Source organism: Calypte anna, chromosome 33 (genome assembly GCF_003957555.1).
Source record: "Calypte anna isolate BGI_N300 chromosome 33, bCalAnn1_v1.p, whole genome shotgun sequence".
NCBI classification, from domain to species: domain Eukaryota; kingdom Metazoa; phylum Chordata; class Aves; order Apodiformes; family Trochilidae; genus Calypte; species Calypte anna.
In genome coordinates, this window is record NC_044275.1 from 916,070 (window position 1) to 940,484 (window position 24,415).

Below are 24,415 nucleotides of genomic sequence, written 5' to 3' on the forward strand. Positions count from 1 at the left end.
CAGGAAATTGCCCTCTTGTATCAGGGGTGCTGAAGAGAAGTGGTGGCTTTATTTCCCAATCAGCATCATTTCTCTTAAAAGCTTTTACGTAGCAAGGAACAAATTTTACTTATATGAAACATATGGAGTCTTAGTGAACAAATTGGAGGGCAGCCATCCAAACCAGTGCCTGTTGTCCTCACTCCTCCTTTCTCAGAGCTCTTGCTTAATTGCAGGCTTTCTATTTGGACTTCAATTCTTCAGTTTCTCTTTCTTGGCAGAATATCTTCTCTTAAATTATTGCTGTCAACACATCCTTAGCCCTTCCTGCTCCCCCCTGTCTCCCTAAATTGTGTAGTACTATCTGTGGTGCTTCAGCTTGCTTTTAAAAGGCTGTTATATTTGTAGCTGAAAGCAAAGCCTGCTGTGAATATAATTTTTTGTCAAAAAGATACAAGCATCTCCTTGTTAATATTATTGCATTGACACACTGGCTTTATAAACACTTCAGTGCTCTTGGAAATGGTTGATATCTAGTGATTATGGCTCCATTAGGTGTAGTAAGAGGTGGTTCGTATCCAGGTGCTTTTATGCTGTCATCTCTAGCAGAAATGCTGGATATTCTGAAGTTTTCCTCTGTCCATGCCTAGAGAGAAGTGAGCCAGCACCTCAGGGTTTTTTTTTGGCTGTGAGAGCCAAGGAGTTCAAAGCCTGGGGTGTCTCTTATGGATCAGGAAGTTGGAGGCCTTACATGGTTGTTTTGCAAAGTAATAAAAACAAGGTAATGGTGTTCATATTAAGAGCTACTGGGAAATAAAGCAATAGAGATTCGTCTCTTTTTTGAAATAATTCTGCTTATACCTGTGAGGGAGATTGGCTATTGCTAAGGGAAAGTATGCAGTCACCTTTACGTTTATTGCAGAGTGAAAAATTAAAATATGATCTCACTCTCATTAAAATTAAGTAATTGATGCCATCATTCAATTAAAAGATTTTTTTTGGGAGCTTTTGGCAAGTCATTCCAGGTTGCTGCTAAGACTCAACTGTATCTTTAGCACAAGATTTTCTCATCATGCTAAAACATAACTGTAAGGCAAATGCAGTATTGATAACCTTTTGTCTCTGCCTTTCATTAGCTGCCATTAAAACAATTAACTGTTGTTACTAGCTTACTGTGAATACATTTTGCTGGGTGTTGCATTTTCAGACAGCTTGCAGTTCCCAACCTGTACATCTATAGCTTGGATTTTTTTCTGTTTTATTCATAATTCCATCAAGGCATCACTGTTTGCAAGAAGTCTTTCATCTCTAGCTCTGGGCTATAGAGAACTGGAGTGGCAAAGCAGACGTGTGTTTTTATGCTGGCTTCATCATTTTCAGAATATTAATATTTAATTTAGGCTTTTTAAAGCTTTTAGCAGATTTGTCAGGCTTTCTTCCCTGTGGTAGTGTATGTGAGGACAACTTGAGAGAGCATTCTGATTAACTTACAATATGGAGAGTGGTTTTATTTATTTTGATTTATGACTGAAATACTTTTAAGAAGCTCATCCAGTTCTGTGAGTAACTTTGCCATAAAATTCACCATAAAATAGACCCAGCAGTTTGTTTGTTTTTTTTTTTCTCCAGCTCAAGTCCAGCCAGGCAAATTCTGTGTCCCATCCAAGCAACACTTTTTTGCCTGTGGGGAGCAGTCTGATTGTCACTCCCCAGTGACAACCCTGGATGCATTCAGCTGTGCTCTGTGGGGAGTGGTGGGGTTCAAAGAAACCCTCAGTGGCATCTTCTCTGCCACCGCATCTTCTGCTGACACTGATGCTGAACTTCTCAGTCCCAACATGATTTTGCCATGACAAAAATCATCCTGTCCTCAGCTCCAGCCCTCTTTTGCTTTCGTGCAGGCAAGCAGTGCCAGCACAGGTGACAAGGAAGTGCCTTCAACTTTCTCTGGGTTCATCAGTTTGGTCAGAAAATAATTTGGAACCAATTTAAAGATTGTTTTCTTCCATCTGGCTGCACAGCTGCCTTCAGCCCCAGTGGTTCTGCATGTGCTCACCAAGTTATTGATCAGTGCTGTGCAGGAGCTTCTGCTTTTCAGAGCCCCTCTGAGCCCTGACCTAGTCCCACTTTGAGCCTCCTGAAATCTGGCATTTGTGATTCAAGATGGAAAACAGCAAAGGGGAATTGCAGTTGGCTTCCTGGCCTCCAGCAGAGGCTGTTTTTCTTTACCAGTTAATGTTTCTTTCCAGTTGGCTGGTGTTTGCTGGGTCACTCGATCTGTTGTTTAAAAGAATTTGTTTACCACTAATTCTGTCTTTTGATACTTAAACGCTGAATTTACTAAGGGGAGTTTTTTATTTACCTACCCTGTGGTTTCTGGAGGAAAATGTTTGTTTTATTTCCCTTTTTATTATAAATAAAGCACAATGAGCTTGTTTCCACTGTATCCAGTGTCTCTGGCCTTCATGGGAACACAGTGCAGGAGCATCAGAATCAAGCAGAACGATTTGTAGGTAATTGTGTTTAGGTGTTTGCTTATCCAGCCAAGCAGTATCTGCTTGCTGTTCTGATGTGCCAGGTGCCAAGTGGAAGAAGTGCTTCCTTTTTCATTGCTCTTGAGCTCCTGTGTGTGGTTAGAGAGCTGCCTCATTAATAGCACAAGGGTCAGATGGGTTGTGTTAGGGCCAGGCCCTATTTTGCACTCTCCTAAAGTGGAGACAGTGCTCTTGGAACCTCTCCAGTTTGCTCTTCACGAGGCTTCTGTCTGTGAGATTAATAGGTTTTAATCTGTCTCATGGTGATAGCTTGGCCTTTCCAGAAGGGAGTTTGGGGTGTGGATCAGAGCTGGGCCCTGGCCTGGTGGCTCAGGGAGAGCTGACTTCTCCCAGAGTGCTCCCAAATTTCCTGAGCTTTTGGCTCAGGAAGGCCTTGGGTAGTCCAGAGCTAGGGAGGAATTCAGATGAGATGTTTTCTCGACCTCTCTAGGCTGCTGCAGACATTGTGGATGTTGTTCAAACAAAGCAGTGATTGTCCAGAGCTTTGTGGCATCCACTGCTTTTTGTTTTATCGGGGACCTGACTTCCCCAGTCACTGAGAATTTCAGGCAAGGTGTTTTGGGGTCATTTGTTGTGATTACTCTTCTGTTATTGCTTGCTTTATTTTCTCACTCCTGAAAAATTGAGATTTTGGAAATATTCTGATAGAGAGTTTGCTTCTGTGCATGTTTGAGGAGAAATGTGATCTCAAACAGCTTTTAACAAGGTTGCAGTGACAAATTTTGTAATAAGCATTCCAGAGTATTTTGGAAACATACAATACTATAAATAATTGCTGTATTAATTTGCTGTCAAAGACTTAATTTTTCAAGCTAAATTACATCTGTAACTGCAACATCTTTTTTTATAGGACCTTTTGTTCTCATTTGTTATGCCAAGTTGCTGACTATGTGCTCTTAAATAATCCTACTTATTTCTACATACTTCCTTCCCTCTACAAGTGAGACATTTGAGAATTCAGTTTATTTAAATTGGAAAAGAAGATGTTGCACCCTTAGAGAGGCCACAGTAGGAGAATTTGCTCTAAGTAGTAATTGTGGTTTTGGAGATAGCTTGTTGAATAATATCTTTTTTTATTCTGAAGCCTGTTTGTTTAGGTTCAAGATCCCCTGGTGTCAATGTAGAATGGATATTTTTCCTCATGGTTTTGTGAAGATCTGTTATGAAGGCAGTGATACAAGGCAAGAAGAATCCACATGCTGGGCTCTTGCTGTTTTGGATCCACAGAACAATCTGTCTGATATTGTGATATCCTGCATGATGAGGCCAGCAAATTGAGATTGACTCTTCCTCCTCCTTATGATAATAGCTTGGGTTTTTTTTACTTAAAAGTCAGACAGAGCAAGGGCCACTTTATCAAAAAATTGAGTGCTGTTTTCTTTAAAGAGCTATTAGTGAGCAGAATTAGGAGGAATTGGTGTGCTGGAAGAGCTGTGGATTTTCCATTGCAGTAGCAAAGTTCAGTAGCTGGGGTGGATTTGCAGCATGCAGCTGGATTGTTGAGCTGGGCTGGTTGCTGCCACAGTATGTTTTGCTCATTATTTTCATCTTCCACACAGCTTAAAGGCTTTCTCAGAAGAAGGATCTTGCCACATCCTGCTCTCCAGCCTCTGAACAAAGTGCTTCTGAAGCAGACGTTGCCTCTTCTTTAGCATGCCCAAAGAGCCTGAACTCAAGTCCTTCCTTGCATGATCTTTTTTTTGTAAAGAGCATTGCAGCTGACAGAAGAATGGGTTTTCTGAGGCTTGCTGGTGACATGCCAGCATGGTTTCCTTAGCAGTGAAATTCCTCAAGAAGCCATGGTTGCTGATGTCAACATAACTGAAAGCTAAACACAGCCTGTACTGAGCTCACAGCCTGAAATCTGCTTCTTATGCCATGCTCCACAGAGCATTTTTCTTCTGCTCTTTCAATTTAAATCTGGTTTCTTGAGCTTGCAACCAGCTTGAGTGGTTTGTACTCTTCAATCCAGAAAAGATGGCCTGGTCTTGGCTGAGAGGAGCCTCTACAGGCTCCTGGGTATCAAGGGTTCTGCTCTGTGGGGCAGCCCCCCATTACAAAACCAGAGCTATATTCAAGTTAGCACTGTGGTTGGGGTGGAAGTGGATTTCTTTTAAATTACCTTGTGCAGAGCAGGTTTCAGGTCATTTAAGAAGCTCCCTTGGTTCCCAGTAGTCAGGCTTAAAAGAAAAAAATAGCAAAACCAAAACCAGTTCCCTCACTGCTCCCTGAGTCTGCCTGCTGTCTTTTTGTCAGGTTCACTTCTGGAGTCTGGTAGGAGTTCCCACAAATCAAATTACTGGTTTTGCTCACTAATTTGAGGCTGAGTAAAAGATTAATAATTGTATTGCTTTACCTATAAGTAGGGAAATCCTAGTCCTGTGACTAATACTGTTTCATAGTGGCTGTCCTGGAGGAAGCACTGCTGTGAAATGACTCTGGGTTGTGTTTCAGATTTCAGTGCTTTGGGAAAAACAAATCATTTTTCCTCTCCTGAGCAGCCATCATTTTCCCTGCTGTTTTTTTTTTTTTCCTGTCAAATGGGAGTGACATCCTTATGAATAGAGAGTTGGCACTTCCTCTTTGGAAGCACCAGGATAAGAAGCACATGGGAGAAATGTCACCAGAGATGCCTCACTTTTTTAGTTTGGAGAAATTCATTCTTGCAGCTGATGGGTTATTTTTTTTTAAGTTGATTTTTCTTTGAGGAATGATCCCCTGCTACTTTCATCAAGCTACCTATTTGTTTCATCATGCTCAGTCACCAAGCTAATAGCACTAGGATTTGGAATAGCATTTTCCATTGGGAAGCAGGTAATTCTGGTGCTGCCATGCAGTGTGACATCCCTGCTAGGTCACTGCTCTGGTAACACTGTGTTTGAAGAGAGGTCAGAGCTGCATTTCCATACCTGGATGCTTTGTGTGAGACACACTGTGTTTGGTCAAGAAATAGGGGAATAATTGCTCTTAACTTCTTTCTTCTCCCATTCTTCCTTCTTATTCAAGATTCTAGAATTTAATTATGGAAAGTAACTTCAGGTACTGTTGAAATGTGCTGAATATCCAAACTTTTCAGGATGGTTTGGCAAGGAGTTGCCGTGGTGTCAGGTTTGGAGGAGTTACCAGCAAGGACTTCTAATGAAAGTTGGTTTATGTTAGAAAAAAAATGAAGCCTGTTTTAAGAATATTACCAAATATTGGCATCCCAGAGCCATGGAAGGGGAGGTGATAGGAATTGTGCACAGGATTAAAACCCATAGTAATACCTGTTTTAATCTTCTCCTGGGCAGATCCACTGGGGTAATGTTTTTGTGTGGCTGCTGAAGGAAAGGCTGCAAAAACACCATGAGATGATTGCCAGGGAGCTGGGAGGAAACCAGCCCTGGAACAGAGGGTGCAGAAGACATGCCAGGGACTCTCTGGTTTCATTGAATACCTCAGACTGGAAACTGTGGTGTTGCTGTGGGTGGAGTAAGAGCTCCCTACATCTGAGTGTAATCAATCACCACCTTTGGCAGCCCCAGACCATCACCAAATGCTGTTTACTTCAGGTTGTGGTAAACCCAAGGGAAGAGATGGTTTGGCTTTCTGATTGTGGATGGCAAGCTACGTGAGCCTGGAGTATTCTGCAGCAAGATACAGAATTCTCTTTGGGTTCCTGCTGTTGTTTTTCTGTTTATTCCTGTGCTAAAAGCAGGCTTGGTTTGGAGAATCATCTCTCCGTGCCAGCCTGTCTCCTGGAGAAAGTGCCTGGGATTGGCAAAGAGTGGAGGTGTGTGTAATCTGTAGTTGGGCTGGATGGACAACTCCTAGGAGAAGGTTATCAGCACTGACTGTGCTAAGAATTCAGTTTCTAGCTTTAGGAAGCTCTACTCACCTACCTACTGAATAAGGGCTGAATCACAGCCTTGTCACTCTTGCATAAAGTTTAGTCATTTCCTGGGGAACTTTTGGTTTCAGTCTGGTGGGAAAGGACCAGGACTCTGGGTTTGTGCTGAGGATTAAATAGATGTGAATTTCTGCTGGTGCCTGTGACCAGGAGGTTAGTCAGGAAAGAGCATTCTTCAGGCTAGAATCACTTCATCTGGGTTTTCAAAATGCATTTTGAGTTTTCTCCCTTTACTCAGCTCAAACTCTGAGCAAAACTGTTCCATGTGTGCTTGGATCTGACACTTTCTGTTTCTCCTCATTTAAATACATTGTTCTGATGCAGGACTGGAATTATAAACTCTGTTAAGTGCTCTACATCTAAATTCACGTTCTTCTCATTGACTACTTCTTAAAAATAGATAAAAGTTTCTCTTGAATAGATTTTGCAAAATTCTATTTGTGACCCAGCCTTGGGTTTGTGCCCTTTATAGCATTCGGAAGGGAAAATGCATTTTTTCCCCATGACAAGTTGTAGCTATTTAAAAGATTTCTCTTTTATTTTCTTTTTCCCAGGATGGGCTTACATGCAAGATTTATTATTTGTCTGTGGGATTAAGCTATTTATGTGCATGTGCTGGTTTTATGGGTAACATGTAAAATTTATATGGCTGCACTTTGCAGCTTAAGAGTTTGCATAAAGCAGACTTCAGGGACTGGCTTTTGTGGATGTTTGTTAGAGGCATTGAGCAGAGCCTGTGTTTGGTAGGGTTGCTGGGGTTAACAGAACTGAGTGATGTATTTAAAGGTTCTAAGGGGTGATCTTCAAGAGTTTTGGAAACCTTTTAAAAACCTTCTTGCCTGTTGCAAACGTTGGTGTTACCCGCAGCGCGATTTGAGTTGCGGATGCGCATCCTGCATCCTTTTGGAACAGGTAAGGATCTGAAAGGCAAAGTATCTCTGCCCATTTATACACAAATCACCTGGAGGCACAGCTCAAGTTTAGGTTCATGGTCATTGAGCCACTGGCCTGGCTGAGGAAGCTCTTTAAAGAAACTTCACAGCTGAGAACTCCCGGGTCACGTTGATGCCGCGTAAACCAGGCACATGGTCACGTGTTGGAATGCTCTCAGTTCTGCTGCAAGGAGAAGAATCAACAAAAGTGTCACACATCTACAAGAGGCTCTTTTCAGTGGTTAGCTTCCAAGAGTTTTTCAGTGCCCCAGTCTTGCAGAGCTGTTGAGAACTCATTTTGCTGACGCTGGGGAGTGCGATTTTCAGCAGAAATGGGAACGAGAAGTTACCATCTGTGTCTTTATTTTCCCAGGGGGGTGGGGGGGGAGAGGAAGGGTTTTCAGCTGAAGTAGAGACTTCTTTTTCGTTGGTCACCCCCTGCTCACACGCAGAAAGCCAGCTGAACTCTGTCCTTAGCTCACCCAGTTTGGTGATGTGTCACATATGGCATCTGAGATTACTGCTCGTAATTCATGGGCCCAGACGGGTGACTCAAGGACAGTGGATCATCTGGAACTCCAAAATGCTGTTGTTAGATAAAGAGATTCTTCAGTATAGTTCAGCTTCTATTGTTTAAAGGTAAAACAACAAAAGCATTAAAAAGACTGAAGGCACACTTGTGGTAAAGTTCACCTTGTGACCTGAAGTGACACAGAGCCCTGGAAGTGAGCATGGATGCAGGGAAGGACAGTGTCACAAAAACCTAATCTTTGATTGCATTCTCTTGAAATAATAAATGGTGATATTAAAAGCATTTTCATTTGTTAAAGCAGCATTTGTAAGCCTTTAGAAAAGATTTTTTTGAAGCCATGGAACAGAGTCCCCCCAGTACTGGAGCCAAGTGGACTTGTACTGTGTGTATAAATTAATCTGGAGCTGATCTGTCTGTGAAACTTCCAGTACTGAAACTGTAGCAGTATAATGCTTGTGCTTAACAAACACAGCTTTGTAAGACTTGCTGATTTTTTTTTCAGTAGCCTATTCATGTTCTTAATGAGAATAGAATGATGCTGTTAAAGGGAAACTGCAAAGCACAGACCTGTTCTGTTTGGTTTTGGGTTGGTTTTTTGCTTTTTTGGGGGGAGTATGGCATATGGAGTAAGGCAGGCTTTATTTCTTACAAGAAATCAGTGACTTCTTTCTGTATAGTTTGCAAATCTTGGTATTGTTGTTAAGGGGGAACCTGATATACAGCTTTACCAGAAGGAAGGAGGAGGGAATCTTTGAAGCTGCATCATCATTTGGCCTCAGACAGAGAGAGGCAATTGTCTAAACTTGTTTCAAACAGAGTTTTTGTGCTGAAGTTATAGCCAGAGAGTGTAGGAGTGCAAGACCATTTAACAGGTACCATCTGTTTGGAAATAAGGCCTTAGAAAAAAGGTTTAAATGTTGTCTTTTGGGTTTTTGAAGCCTGGGATTGAGGACATCCTACCTTTAAGCCTTGGCAAAACTATCAGAGGTGTTTAGAAGTTGCCAGTCCTCCAGGAAATGAAGAAAGAAAATAAATAAATGAATGGTGACAACATTTCCTACTGAAGTGCTGAACTGGTTGGTTTGATACCTATTTTCTGCCTTGGCCATAACTGAGGGAGTCTGAAGTGCATACATTCCTCATTCTGGATTTCTCAAACATTCCACCTGACTCTTCCAAACACTTGGAAAACCTTATCTGGCAGTGGCATGCAGCAAAAGAACAGTTTGGACTTTCAACTGCACTTCTGGGTTTCAGGATCCCCAGTTTGGTGTCTCCTCCTGGTCAAGGACAGGGAATCCAAAGCTCTGCAAAACCAGGTTTTCTGTTGTATTCTTTCAAAGCTGGAGATGATGCAGCTGCAGGGAGATGCTGCCTGTAATCCATGCCTGGAGCTCAAGCAGGGGAGGAGGCAAGGAAGGCAAAGTCATCAAGGTCATTTATAGGGGTGAGACCTGGAAAGCAGATGAAGTGGTGATAATGGAGTTTATTTCCTATTTTCGTTATAATCTTGTTACAGTATTGGCTGTTAAGTAACAAGAGTAGCAATCTGTCTTCTGGGCTACTTTTCAGCATTTTTTTTTTCTTCTTAAGGATACAAACATTTTTTGAGAAGTCATACAAACTGCTTTCAAATCTGAATCTTTTGCTTGATGCAGTCAAGTGTTTGGAAGCTTTGTTGGGGAGATGCTGTGCACTACGTGATCATTTTCCTTAATTTCTCCACTCTAGTAATTATGGTTTTGTTAGACAGTAAATGATTCAGTGTTCTCATTCCAGGGGGGGAAGGGGAGCAAGGATGTTGAAAGAGGAGTATTGTCTGAGCATAGCAGGATTAGCTGGTGTTACCACCTTGCACTGATTGAGCACCACTGTTTGGAATAGATCATCAGCTCTTAATTGCTAAAAAGCAGCCTGGCGTCACAGGGCGGTGAGACTCCTGAAGTTTCAGGCTTCTCTGTTCCATGATTTGAAGGTAGGTGGAACATCCAGGCTGAGCAGTGGGAGCTCCCAAGCCTTCCTTCCACCCTGGCCAAGCCAAAACTCTGCTTCCTGCCAGGGCTGACTTCAGCTCCAGGGTCTGAACATCCAGATGTGATTTGCGTGACGAGGATCAGTTCTCCTCTCCTCTCAAAAACTTAGGGGAGCTGGATGAAAATGGAATCTCAGAACCCACTTTTTTGCATTTTTCTAGGGAATTCTGACTCTCATGTGTGCATTTTAATCAGAAACCAGCAGGGCCTCTTGGACTCCCCCGTGGAGATGTCTGCAGGCAGGATCATTGGCTGGGCATTTCAGATCAGGAGAAATTGTTGCTCCTCGATTGAATGTGTCTTCTTTCTGCAAACCATAAATCCAGAGTTACATCCTACTCTGAATTCACTGAAGGGCATCTCTTGTGTATTTGCAAGGCCTCCTAGTCTTGAAAAGTAAGATTTCTTCCAATTCTTCCTTAAAACTGTCAGAAGAGTGATCCAATTAAACAGGGGGAGGAGAGGGTTGGAAGAAGGGGGAACAAGGTTGTTATCCGTGGAGAGATGAGGAATTACTGAAGCAAGGCAATACCAGGGCTGGCCTCCTGCCAGGGAACCTGTTCTGCAAACCTGCCTGGGGCTGGTCCATCAAATGCTCCACAAAGGAGCAGGAGAACTGAGCTGGTGTCTCCAAGAGGAGAAAATTCCTCATGGCTTGGGATGAGCTCTGCTGCCAGGGGGAGCAGTGCAGGTGGGAGCAGAGCTTTGCAGTGGTTGGGATGGAAAACCTGGGAGTCTGGGGAGCAGAGTGAAGCAAATGGAAGTCTCTGAACTTGGATGGTGGTGATGGGCTGGATTTACACTTGGGTCTCTCCCAATGCCCTGGTTATCTGCAGGAGGTGAAGACATCACTGCAGCTGAGCTGATGGTTGCAGTCATCTCATCAAAGGTGTCAAGGAAGGAGGAGAGCCTGTTCATCCACTGCCATCAGCAGCTTAGCTTGGACTAAAAGAACACTCTGGTGTCCTTCTAAAACACAAAACAACACCAAACAAATAAACACATCACAAAAGAAGCCCTAGAGATTTCTGACACCACATTGAGACTCTACCAGAGATCACGTTATTCATGGCAAAAGGGTCTTGGCTGAAAAACCTCTGAAGCTTTGCTTTTTTTTGCCAAGAATCCCATTTCCTTCCCAGGGCCCCCTCAGCATGTGGAGGCACAGCCACCACTGGCTTAGGATATAGATAAATATAAACTACAGCTGAACAGAAACAGTTGTAGCTGGGAGAGGGCCAAAAGAATGTCTCAGCAGTAAGTGGTTTTTGTTTGTGATTTCTTTCCTAGGAATGAACAAACACTAGCACCATTTTAAAGCTAAATTGTCAGCTCTCATTTGCTTTGCTAATGTTAGCTTTGTAGTGCTGTGTCTTGCATCTGTGTAGAGAGGGGTTGTGGGTTTTGGGGTTGTTTTTTCAGCTAGCTGGAAGAATTTAGTATATACCAAGTGTCACATAGTGTTGAATTTTTGGAAGTGGGGTTGCTGATTTACCAGGTTTATGTTGTAGGAGTGAATGGTTCTTGAGATTGCAGTCCTATTGTCTTGGTTCTCTTCCTGTTACTGTAATTTATTATATTCAGTGAGGAAGTCTGCCTTCATGTTTGGATCCAGCCAGTTCCATTTCCTGGAACTCAGCAGAAAGGGAAAAAGTTGAAAGAAAATTTCTCTCTTAGTGAACTTTCTGACTCAGTAGATTGATACCAAATTTGGGTGATGGATAACCAGGGGGAGGAGGCTTCCTACAATAAATGCACTCAACTTGTGCAGCACATTAAAGGGACACTTGTTTCCTAGGCTTGAGTTGTCAGAACTCTTGTGGTGTAGTAAATGGGATCAAGATTTTATTGAGATGACTTTGTACCTGTCACCCATGCCTACATTCAAGCTTTTATTTCCTGGGAGGATAGGTTTGTTTTATTGGGAGGATATTAGTGTGGAGCAAGTGACTAAAATTGAGTGTGCTGGTGTTGGTTCATAAGGTGCTGGTGTTCCTTGGTAACTCCAGTAATTTTCTGTGGCAAATGTTTCATTATACGTAGTGTGTAACCACCAGTGTCAAGAGTCCAATTAAACCTTGTGGAGAAATTAATCATGAAATAACAAGCTACAAACAAATCTGTGGGTTGACTTAGAAGGAGAAATCCCTCCCCCTTTCTGTGCAGGTTTGGTTTTCCTGGGCTGTTTGGGAGGCAAATGAAGAAACTAAAGCAGCCTCTGAAAACAGAGAGGGAAATCTCGGAAAAGCTGCTGGATTTCATCGATCAAAACATGATCCTTTTGGCACAGATTTTTTTAAATTTTTTTTTTATATAGCTCTCCCTTGCAGGTAGCCTTCCCTTCCCCTGGCAGCACACCTTTCTTGTGAGCTGGATGAATTTCACTGAGCTCTGATGTGTTGCACTCAGGCATTCATAGGAATGCTTTGCTTGGCATTTCGGTGCTTCATGGACATTCTCATTTTCAGTTGCTGGATTTGTTTGGGCTTGTTGGGGCCTGACTCAAACGTAGAGTTAGAGCAGTGAGATAAAATTTGGTGTGGAGACACACACCCTCTGTCCTGGTAACCCAGTTCAGCTCTCAAGTTTCAAGTGACAGTGACTTTTGGCTGTCCAGCACAAAGGAGCTGAGTCCATTCCCTTTCCAAGCATTTCTCTGCTGCAGAATCTCCTTTATAAGCAAAATGGGCAGTTAGCTGGAATGTTTTAGCAGAGTTGTGTTTGGGAGGCTTAGAGCCTAAACCCTTTAATCACCTTTTCTGATGTGGCAGTCCAGATCAGGCTGGAAGTGTCTGGCAGAAGGATGCACTAAGGCTGTTGCCTTGCAGTAATCGGGTTCCCAGCAAGATATGCTGTTTGCAGTCTCCATTATTTTTTGTGCTAATAAAAATCTGGGCTTCATTTGAGCTGGAGAAGTAATACCAAATCATTCTGTTTCCTTGTTGCTGTGTGTTTGATGGTGTTCAGTCTTTCAGCCCCAAGAGATAAGAGGTTACAAGAGCAGGTCAGGCGACCAAAGGCTTGAAATGCTGCAGGGCTTTTTGTTTAAATCCCTTCAAGGCCTCAGTCTTTCTTGTGGTTCTGATGTAATGCAAGAAATTAAAACAAAGGACAGCAGCCAGATGGTACATCTCCAGGATCAGACAGATTAGTTTTTTAAAAAAGGAAAAAGTTTACTAATACTTATTCTCTTCTGGAGTTTTTGCTTCTGTGCAGCCCAGACATCTTCTGCCTGCTTCTACCAGTAGGCAAGCAGTGGAATTGCAGGTTAAAAAAAGCCCAAAATCTCCTAGCTTGCTCTCACTGAATATCAAATAGACTTATTTAAAAGTCCAGTTTTTCCAGATCATAGGGTGTGCGTGCTGGGCAGCAGTCTTGAAGCTGACTCTGTTCATCCTTGCCTCAGTTTTCCAATGGTGCCCTAAACAGCTTCTGCAGTGAGCTCGATTTATTTGCTAAAAGCTGTTCTCAATTTGATGAGTTTTAAGACAAGGCTCAGAATGTGCACTTTCCCTTTGCCCTGTTGTTTGGGATTCAATTCCATTTTATTAGCCTAAATTGGCTTTGTGATTACAGAATATTTTCCTGCAATCCAGCTCTCCCTTTTTTGGTTTTCATTGCTTTGATATTCCATTTAGATAGCTGTTCTGATTCAAATTACTGCATTTAAATAGGTATAGTGTGCATATCTGATCCCAAGGGAAAATACAGAAGTTCTGCAACATCAAGGCTTTGAAATCATAATGTACTCTCATTTGGTTTCAGGTTTTCTTCAGTGTGTGCATTGTTCTGTTCATGGGGAACCTTCCCAGCATTGACAGGAAAAGCAAACCTCAAACTGAAAAAAAGAGGACATGCTGAAGTGTGTTTTCTTTCCTTGATTTCAGGGGACATCACACAGAAGGGGTATGAGAAGAAGAGAGCAAAGCTTCTGGCTCCCTATGTTCCACAAACCCAAGGTAGGTGCTTGTTTCACTGCTAGAAAGTTTTTGTGTAGCCCTGATCTTTAGGATGTGGCTTCAAATCAGTCAGGAAGTCCTCAAGAATTATTCTTTAAACCTTCCTAAAAATCTGCAGAGTCTGTACTGCATCCTTCTTTCAGATATCTTAATTCTTTGTTGGGGAAACATGAGGCTTTGCATCATTTCTTGGTTTATTTTACCAGAGCTGCTGAATTCATGGGCTTTGTTTACATCTGTTTCTTTGGTTGAAAGCTCCTTAGCAGCAGTGCTGATTGTGTGTAGGAGAATTTTATTCAGTTGTAAACTGGAGGAGGTGGCTCTAAGGATGCCTAATAATTATTATGGGGCTGCTTACCCAAAATAATTGCACTACTGAGATGCTTAACCATTAAAAACTGAGGTGGCTGGGGAGTGAATGGGGGTAGGACAGACATCATGACTGGGCTTACTGTAATTCACTGCTACTGAACCACAGCCAAAAAAAAAATGTAAAAAGAGTGAAGGCTAAAAGTGCATTTATTGACCAGCAGCACCACATCCATTGGGGAAAGATTGTATTAGGGGTTTTTTAGTTTTTTTTTTTTTTCTGCTGAAATGCCAGCAGTTCAGTCCAGGCAAATGCTTGTGGAACATAAGAGGATTCTGCCACCATCCTGTGCCACCAAACTGGTGCTGGTTCACTTATCTGAGACTTCCTGGCAGAGTGGGGGCTTTATGCACAAAGGAATAGTGTGTTCTGCCTGAGCTGACAGGCTGAAGGTAGCAAAGCAAGCAAAAAAACTGGGTTTTAGCCTTCAAATTTCAGATTTTGTTACAAACAGCTGACTACTGAGAAGTGCCTCCCCCAGCCAGGATGGGGAAGGAATCTCTCGGCACTCAGTCGCTACCTTTGTATCAAATCTGTTTCTGTTATTTAGAGAAACCCAAACCTCAATACTCATGACTAATCCCTCTTTATGGTCTTTATAAGTAGATATTTGTTAAGCAGGTTTTACAGTCTCAGGCTGATGTCTTGTACCAGTGGAGAGATCCTGAGCTCTGGAAGGAAATGTGGGTTCCTTTCATATGTTCAAGTGCCCTCTTGGCTTTTGTCCTGGAGTTTGCTGGAGGCTGAAGCTCTACAAATTGCTTTTCATCTGACACCAGGTGCCCCTCATGCCCATCACTGTGCACGGGTTTGGTTTGTTTCAGAAAATTTTGTTTAAGGGAGGGAGGGGAAAATAATGTTTCCCAAATCTGTCTGCGGCCCTGCTGTTTTAATTGTTGCTCTTTTGAAAGCTGCAGAATGACTTAAAGTTCAGGAAGAGACCCAGGCTGATGAGGTCAGCAATTAAGATAGCATTTTGACAGCCTTTCTGCTCCTAGATCTGGGAATCTCCTATTGTAAAAATCCTGGTGAAGTCATGCATGAGGAATTCAGAATCAGGTCACCTTGTTAGTGAGCAGAAAATTAATGGAGCCCCACAACAACAGCAACAAAAAATCCTGAGGCCTGGCATTTAGTGCATTTCTCAAATCACCTTCCTGGTGTTAGCTCGTGTCTCCATTTCATCGATGTGAAATGAGAGGAGAGGAGGTAATGGTGACATGCCAGGGCATGCCAGCCTTCTGATTTGGGAGATTCTTCCTGTGAAATCTGTGCTCCCTTCACATTGCCTCTGGGAGCTTGCCTCATTATTTTAGAGTGAAGGCAACAATGTTAATTACCTAAAGATACATGTTTTCCTGGTGTAACATCCCAGTTTTTGGTAAATGGAACTCGGTGAGGAGATGGAGCTGAGGTACCAGGGTTTGTTGCTCCTCCGTGATGTGCTGGCAGCTGCACAAAAAATGCTTTGAAGAAAGGACCTGGAGCAGCTTCCCAGGCTGTGTGTGTCAGGTAATGCTGCTGATTCCACTGCTTCCTGAACCAAAACAGGGGTGCTTTTTCCATGGGATTCTCCTGTCTGGCCACCTGCAAAAATAAAGGCAGGCAGCCCTGCTGCTGGCTCATCCCTGGTGTCTTTCTGAATGGCTGTAACAAGAGCTAAACCAAAAGCTCCCTTCTGCAGCAGGCTGGGGCCTCAAGGCTTTGAGGTGTTGCTTTTGCTGGAGTAACAGTGATGTTTTCAGGTCCCTCTCGAGGTTGTTTGTGAAGCCTGAGTGTTTTGACACCTGTTCAAAAGATGTTTTGATATTGTGCCAAACACCTTTTTGATGGACAGATGAACTTCTCTGCTACTGAGAGGTGGGATAGTAACTCACCACCTCTTGGAACTGTTTTTTTGACAGTATCACCTTATTTCACATCAGAGCTGATGTGAAATAGTAACCAGTGATCAAACAGCTTTGTCTAAACCTGTAAATCATGCACACGTGCTCCAGCTTAAGGTTCTTTAGAAGCTTTCACCCATTTACAAGGTCTGACTTGCAGCTATCCCAAATGGAGACTGATTTTCTTCCTTTTTTCAGAATGAGGGGTTTCACAACTGCAAATAAAACTTATTGCTTGACTCCAGGAATTAAATTTTTACATCTTTGAAATAATATCCAGGGCTAAATCAATGGAGCACCTGAATTCTTCCTTCCTGTGCAGGGCAGGATTAATATCTAGCTAGCTAGTGACTCCTGCAGAAGTCTCTGAATCTCCTAAATCTGAGAGGCAGCAGTGACCTGTAAAACCCTAAAAACTTTGTTATTTACATGATTTTTACAGCTTGGAAAAAAAAATCACCCTGTTAGAAAGAATAACCAGTCCAACACTAGAACTTGTGTTCAATTCTGTATGCAAAACCAGCAGAATAACAGGTTTGCCTGCTGCTTTTCTTTTGTCAGAGCATTTACTGTCCCTGTTATTAAGGTAAACATTTATCCCTGTTGATCATATGTGATGCCTGTAGTGAGTCTTTTAATCTAAAAATGGTTTTATGAAAGAAAAAATTCTCTGAACACCCAAATCATTGATCCTTTCCCTTCAACAAAATGCAGGGATCACAAAGCAGTCAGTCAGTTCTGCTTACAAACTAATGGCAATTAAAAAAATCCACAGCATCCTTTGAAAGTGACTCCAAAATCATCTTTTTCATGCCTCTGTGTAGATCCAGATCCTGCCAGCAGAACCTGCAGCTGCAGCAGGGTTGCTCTAAAGGGAATGCTTAATAAAACACCTATCACCTGCCAGGCTGAGCTCCTGTGTGTTGCTTTGTGAATTGCTGTAGCCAAACACTTTGGTTTTTTTTCCCTCATCAGTGCCTGAATGCTTTGTGAGGCTACTGGAAGGTGTTGTTATGTCATAGCAAAATACTGAAACAAAAGAGCTTGCTCTTGGTGTGTCATGTCACTTACAGACATGTTTGATCCCTTTGTAAATGGAATATCATGTTTGCCTTGTGATGCCCTGCAGAGCAGAGGAGATGCTTTTTTTTTTTGCCAGGCTTCTGAGAGAAAACTGAATATGAATTTAATAATGAATTTCAAATAGTGTTAAATCTGCTGCTGACATCTAGTGGGTGCTTGAATTCATAAATACTCAGATGATCAGAAAGCATTAAGCTTTTCTTCTCAATCTGTCATGTTTCTGGTTAAGGCAAATACATAGAACAAAGATGTTAAGCAAATTATTAATGAAATGAGTTGGAGAATGACAAAAAGGGAACACAGACACTGATCCTTTTGGATATATGGGAAAACTGAGATTTCAAATTGAAAAATCTTGCTTGGGAGATCAGGTCTTGCAGTTAGCAGGTCCTGTACCTAAGATTCAATTAATATTCTGCTCTTTAGGATGTTGGGAAGGTATTGGAGGTGGCTGAAGATTTCTGCAACTGGTTAGGTGTGATTTGCTGGTATTGTCAGTTCCCTGAGCTTCAGGCACTTGCCTTACGTTGTTTACCTAAAACCACACACTAAGAAAGTGGTATAACTGGAATTGGGCTCCAGGATTTGTGGTTTCCTCTTCATTTCTCTAATCCTTTGGTAGTTTGTGAGAATTCACAAGTTGTGCATATTTAGATGACACAATTGCCTCCCTTTTGCATGACTCGGGGTGACAACCTGAAGGGAATTCAGCTACGTGACCTTTAGTTTTTCAAAAGTTCCCACTCAGGCACAGATTCATTTTAGAACTGAAACTCCAGCAGCAATGATTCCTACTGAATTGTTTAAAATTATAATTTCCTAGCATTTTACTTATTTAGCTCCTTAGTTTCATGGGAAAAACAGCCTTTTCCAGGGTGGGAAAGCCCTTCACTTCTTGACACACTGGAAGGAGCCAGAACCTGGATAATCAGAGGGCTATTTGGGTTTGTAATTAATGTGAGCAGGGGAGGCTCTTGCTGCTGGTGTATTATTGGTTTTCCTGTCAATACTGTGCACTGGTCAGTGGAACACCAGCTGAGGAACCCAGTTTCATCATGTTTATTATGGGCTTGCTCTTCTTCATTCTCCATGTGGGATAATGACTCGTTGCATCAGTCCAGCCCCTTTGCTGGTTGTGCCCATAGCAGTGGTGTCCACAAGGTGACTGCTGGAAAGGTCTGTGATCTCTAAAAGCAGTTGATACAGATTGCTTTACCAGAAGTTAAACTCTTCCATCTGTAATTGCATGATAAAAGAGAAAAGAATGGTAGGGGAAAAAAAAAGAAAAAGGAAAAAAAAAAAAGCAGCTACTTTTATTTCCTCTTCTCAGAGAATTTTGAACTGTTTTCCAGGAGCTGATCCAGTGTTACAGAAGGAAGCCAGAACTCAGATGCCTGCTCCATCTGCAGCTCCAGCCTCAGCAGCACCATCCTCATCCTCATCCAAATATCACCGAGGTCGCTCAGGGGGGGCCCGAGATGAACGCTATCGATCTGGTAAGGGCAGGGACAAGAGCTCCTGGATTCCTGTTAATGAGGGAGAATATAATTATTCATCCACTGATGGAAAGCCCTACCTATTTTTTTTATTCCCCCTCATGTTGTTTTTCACTTTGCATTAGCAAGATCTGAGTTTTCTTCTCAACTGGGACAAATAAAATATATCAACTGTATCCTCTCCAGTAACTCTGCTCTCATATGCCACCATTTAAGAAAACATCAGAAGAACATAGTTTTCTGGGTTTTGGCAAAGCATAATTAATACATTCATCTGAGAAACCCATCTAGATGAGCTCTCCCTTTTTGCTGTAGTTTTTTATTAAGTTGTCTTCTCATCACCAGTAGTGTGTTTTCCTTTAAAGGGTACTGGATGTTTGCATAGGGATGGAAGCCTCATGTCCTGGCCTGTTTCATTTACTAATCAGCATGTATTTACAGCTGCAGTTAGTAACTTTGGAGATTTACATGAAATCTGCATCCATTCAGGTTTTTGAACATAAGGTTTTTCCTAAATCAGACGACTGGCTCAGAATTTGTCAGTTTATAGACCAGAGTTGCACCTGGGGCTCTGTACACTCTTGACTTATGTGCATATTTTATGTTATGCATAAGCACATTTTAGCATAAACTTGGGTTGAGGGGAACAGTCTCATGGGGCTGGGGTTTCTCTAAAAACTGCTAGAGACACAAAAATATGGCCAATCCAGAAGATTCCAGACTAAAAAAACCTGGCCCTGCTATTAGCTTGGTAACGTTAGAAACCTCAGGTAGTTTTCCTGTTTAAAACAAAAGGAAAAAGGAAATGTAACTTATGAGGTGGCAAGATGGAGCTGGTTGGGAAGGCACTTTAGGAGGGGGGGGTTGCATAGCTCTAGGTACCTGCACATCTACAAGCCTTGTGTGTTTTTTCTTCCTCTTTTACTGTTGCAAAACTGAGTGTCTGAACTTCCATTTTGCAGATATCCACACGGAAGCTGTCCAGGCAGCACTGGCCAAACACAAAGAACAGAAAATGGCTCTGCCTATGCCAACCAAAAGACGTTCTACGTTTGTTCAGTCTCCAGCTGATGCCTGCACTCCCCCAGGTTAGGTTCTTGCAGTGTAGGTGTCTGTGTGGATGTTAAGGTTTGCAGTAGTTTCCAAATCAAAGAGGCTGCAATTGTCAAAATGTTCCAGCTCCTCAGCACATTTGTAGGTAGCCTGTTACTCCTGCAGCTCTCCTGCTTGGTTGGAGCAGCTGGTTGTTTTCATGGAGCTGCTGGGAATAACTCCTCTTCTGGGAGCTTTTTAAAGGATCAAGAACTGAGCAGGTTTTCTGGACTTGGTTTCCTCACACCTATTTCAGTTGCATAACTGACATTTTGGTTTTGTTAAGGTTTCATACTCAACCCACAGAAGAAGGATTTGCAGCCATGTACACTTCTGGGCAAGGACCTTGGAGGAGGTCCTGGGAGATTCCATGACTTGCAGGACTTTTCCTTCCTAACCCCTGCCATGTAATGGCTGCAGCAAATACGTTGGATAACGTGGTGTCTGCTCTGGTGCTTGTGCATCAGATAGTAACAAACCTCTCTGTTTTCAAGCAGCTGTATATGCACTGGCTTAAAAATGAGTATGTGTCATCTTTGGCAGTGACTTTTATGTTGTCTCTCATTTGTGCAGAAGCATCACAGTCATTTGGATTGATGAAGTCATCTGAATATTATGAATTCATATCTCATTGTGAATTCATACCTCTCTCTGGAACTGCTCTGCTAGGCCACTTCACTCACATGTATTCTTTTACCTCCTTTTTCCTTCCTACTTCCTTTTTTCATTTCTTTTCCACTGGGGGCTAATGCATGTTCTTGGTGCCTGCTTGGGTCTCAGCTTTGTACTAACATGTCCAGGACTTCAGCACAGTCTGAGCTATGGGTGCTACACAAAGGTCAGCATTTACAGTGTGCTTGGAGTCAGGCTTTTTCTTCCCTTCCTAACTGCATCCTACTTAGGGAGAAGATGATTTAACAGCTTGATTTACAGCTAAGAGTATAGGCAGGCAGTCACTTTGAAGAACATTTACATTTTAAGCCAAAGCCCAGATGAGTGTGTGTAAGCACTGCACAGCTTCAGATACTGAGCAGTCAGCTCTGTCTTTGTGATAAATGAATTAATTCACAGCTTTAGGACAGACAAGGTGTCTGTTTTCTGGGGAACACAGGATGCACTTCCTTGTCTCGGAATTGTTTGGGGTTTTTTTGTTGTTGTTGTTCATTTTCTGCAATTGAAAGGCACCCATTTAGTACACCAGACAAAAGCATTTTCTGCTTGTGGCCTGGGCAGCCTCTGTTCTGCTTTGTTCCTCTGAACTCTCAGTTTTGACAATGATACTGACTCCTCACTTTCCATTTCAGTATTACCAGAGTTAGCAATACAGCAGCTGCTATACAGAATATGAATGGAAAAGTAATGAGAGATAAGTCAATAAACTTGGAGAGCCCAGGGGAAGGATGCTTGTCTGAGGAGGTGAATCTTTTGTGTGCTTTAAACACCTGGGGTCAATGTGTTCCTGCTGCTTTCACTTCTGTTTTGGCCGATGTAACCTCGTGTGACACAGCCTGGGGAAAAAAAAAAGAAAAAAAAAAAGAAAAAAAGACCTTCATATGCCAAGCCTGTACCGTTGAGAAAGAGAGCATGTTCAGTGCAATGTGCTTTTCCCTAAGCAGCTAGATTTTCTTTTCTGCTTCCACACAGACACATCTTCTGCATCCGAGGACGAGGGGTCGCTAAGGCGCCAAGCTGCTCTTTCTGCTGCATTGCATCAGAGCTTACAGAATGCTGAGTCTTGGATCAACCGATCTATTCAGGGGTCATCCACATCTTCATCAGCATCTTCTACACTTTCCCATGGAGAAGGCAAAGGGACCAGTGGGTCACTAGCTGATGTATTTGCCAATACTCGAATAGGTAGGAGATGGGTACCAACAGAAAAAAACCTGCTTCGAGTTCAGACTGTGTGAATAAAGCTGGAGTTGTCTGTTGCAGAAGGGAAATTCGGATCAAGAGCTGTGAGGTAGTTTTGATGGAACTTGCCAGGACTTGTTGGAGTTGCACCCTTGTGATTTTTTTTTTTCCTTTAAGTATCTCAGAATAATGAGATGGTTGAAAAAGTGGAAGTGGGGAGCAGGAGTGACTTGAAGTAGAAGAGACTCCAGGGTGTGATGACAGTGTTGACAGGGTCAGGAGGCACAACTTTCTGTATCCTGTGTTGTTTATGTCCTACAGCTGTTTGAAGCTGCTGTGTGCACAAAGCTACCCTATGCAAGTAGCATCTTTGGCATCTGTGTCCTGAGGAATACCTTAGGGGTGTCTGCCTACTGAGGGGGGGAAATGCTGTGTTTTAACATTCTCATTTTGCTACAAGCCCTGATGGTTTATTGTTTGTGTTAGAGAAAAGATAAAGCACCAAACCCAGCTTGAACAAATGAGCATGCCATCAAAAACTGGTTTTAGCAGAGTCAAGATTTAGCATAGATCTTTCATGGCTAGTCTGAGAAACAACCAGAGCATCCAGGTGTTGAGAAGACGGAGCAAAACCTACAGATCTGGATACCCCAGGCTCAGTTTTTTGAGGCTCTGAGGTGCTCCTTGCTGCTGATGCTTCTGTATGAAATTGCCAAGTTTGTTTTTGCTCTGTGTATGTTTGTCTTTTTTTATCTGCTGTTAAGGATATTACTGCATCTTAAGAGATGTCTGTATTTTGTGTGCTCTCTGCTTTTGCTTAACTGGTTTGGGGCAAGCAGTGCATAGAAGTGCTGGTGTTTTTAACTGTTTCACTTTTTTTTTTTTAATTTTATTTTATTGCTGTTATTTTTGTTTATTTGCTGAGATGCAAGTTGTTTCCTGAAATGGAAAACTGGGGAAATTGCCCATAAAATGTAGCTAATATAATTAATGTGTCTTTGAAGCAGAGAGGCTGCTTTTAATTGGAGCATACAGAAACCCACGTTACCTTTTGTAATGAATTAAGGTACTACACGTTTTCACCTACAGAAGACTAATATAATTAGTATTTTATGCAAAATAGAAGTTTTAAATCTTTTTTGGAGTTATATTTGCCGTGTAGATGCCACACTCATTCTGTGTTAACTCCAGTTTAAATGAATAGGAGCTCTCCCATAAGCAGTTTTATAAATCTCTTTGGAGAGAGCACTAAAAAGTCCTGCAAAAGTTTGGAGTTATGAAAAACCTAGATCCTTCCTAGTGAATCTGAGAAGTTCAGCACATGAGGGGTGTTCCCAAGGTATGCAGGAATGGAATTTGTGTTCCCCTTAGAAAGGGGCTCAGAGAATCAAGCACAAAAACCTTTCTGAGGGAATTAAATCAGTACCTGACTTCCTTCGGACTCACTCTGTGCAACCCAACATCCAGTTCCAAAGTTGTTGGGATTTTTTCCTCTGTAATCAACAGTTGCTGGTTCTGTTAATCTAGAACAGAATATTCTTGCCCTATCAGGTGTCTGAACTTACTGTGCTGTGTAAAGAAATCCCACCTAAGCAAAACTTAAGAGAAAGTGAATGAGAGAATTAGTGAGGCAGGAGGTACTTCCAGTTTTAAAGCTTACAAACTCAACAGTGTCTTGCAACTTAAAATCAAGACCCAGGTCTCTCTGTTCATTAGATTTTAAGTTTATTATTTAACTGCAGGACAGGCTCCCACTGTTTAGCCACCGAACTGGAAGAAATTTAAACCCAACATGATTTTTTGCTGATCTGCTTTAGTCAACAGCCTCCCACGTGTTTTGTTTTAGAAAGCCCTTACTGACAAAAAAGTTAAATAGTATAATTCGAGCAAGAGAGATCAGTGCATAGGTGATGGAGGCTTTTGTTCTGGAGCTCTGAATATCTCACAGCTCACGTGGATCTCAAACTATTTTTTTTTTCCCCTAATTTTTTCAATGTTAATTTCACAGTGCTGAATGGAAAGTTAGAAACCAAATATAGGAATTCTGTTTCCCTGACATGGACAGAGCCACTCACCTTGTGCCTTTGTTGGTTTTTTTGTTTTGTTTTCCAAAACAGATAATGTGCACCTCCTTAATATTTAGGAAGCAGTGTGTTTAGCATTAATAAAGAGCTTCATACATTCAACCCATTAATTCTTAAGATTTTTGGTGACAGGTAACTAACACTTTGCTTCTTCCATCTAGTAGTAAAAGGTATCTGTTAACTGCCATCTCAATTTTCTCCCTTTTTTTAGAAAATTTCTCAGTTCCCCCAGATGTCACAGCAACTACCTCCTCTTCCTCAGCACGCCCAGCAGCGATTGATCTCCCTCCTTCAGGGATTGTGAAAGGAATGCACAAGGGATCCAATCGTTCTAGTCTCATGGATACTGCTGATGGTATGGAACCCTTCAGAGCACCCAGAAATTAGGATGGTTCTCAGGAAGGGCTTGAGGCACATGATTTATTCTCCCAACTGGAGCTTTTCCCATTGAAGCACTTCACAAATTCAGAGTGGTTAAGGCTCTGGTCTCATGGATACTGCTGATGGTATGGAACCTTTCAGAGCACCCAGAAGTTAGGATGGTTCTCAGGAAGGACTTGAGGCACATGATTTATTCTCCCAACTGAAGTTTTTCCCACTTAAGCACTTCACAAATTCAGAGTGGTTAAGGCATTAGCATTAACACATTCCTGTGCTGCAGTTATGGTATT

General features: G+C 42.2%; 1 protein-coding gene across 4 annotated transcripts in view; it reads left to right on the forward strand.

Moving 5' to 3' along the window:
* The window catches only part of DIP2B (disco interacting protein 2 homolog B), a 63,201-nt gene that overhangs the window by 13,536 nt on the left and 25,250 nt on the right, over window positions 1–24,415 (forward strand). For 2 of the 4 annotated variants that reach the window (XM_030468112.1, XM_030468113.1), the window contains exons 2-6: window positions 13,808–13,879; window positions 18,571–18,714; window positions 19,677–19,802; window positions 21,451–21,663; window positions 23,956–24,099. In XM_030468112.1, coding sequence (XP_030323972.1) covers window positions 13,808–13,879; window positions 18,571–18,714; window positions 19,677–19,802; window positions 21,451–21,663; window positions 23,956–24,099 — 699 coding nt within the window. The remainder of the gene's footprint in view (window positions 1–13,807; window positions 13,880–18,570; window positions 18,715–19,676; window positions 19,803–21,450; window positions 21,664–23,955; window positions 24,100–24,415) is intronic. The other 2 variants (XM_030468115.1, XM_030468114.1) reach the window with 2 other exon arrangements.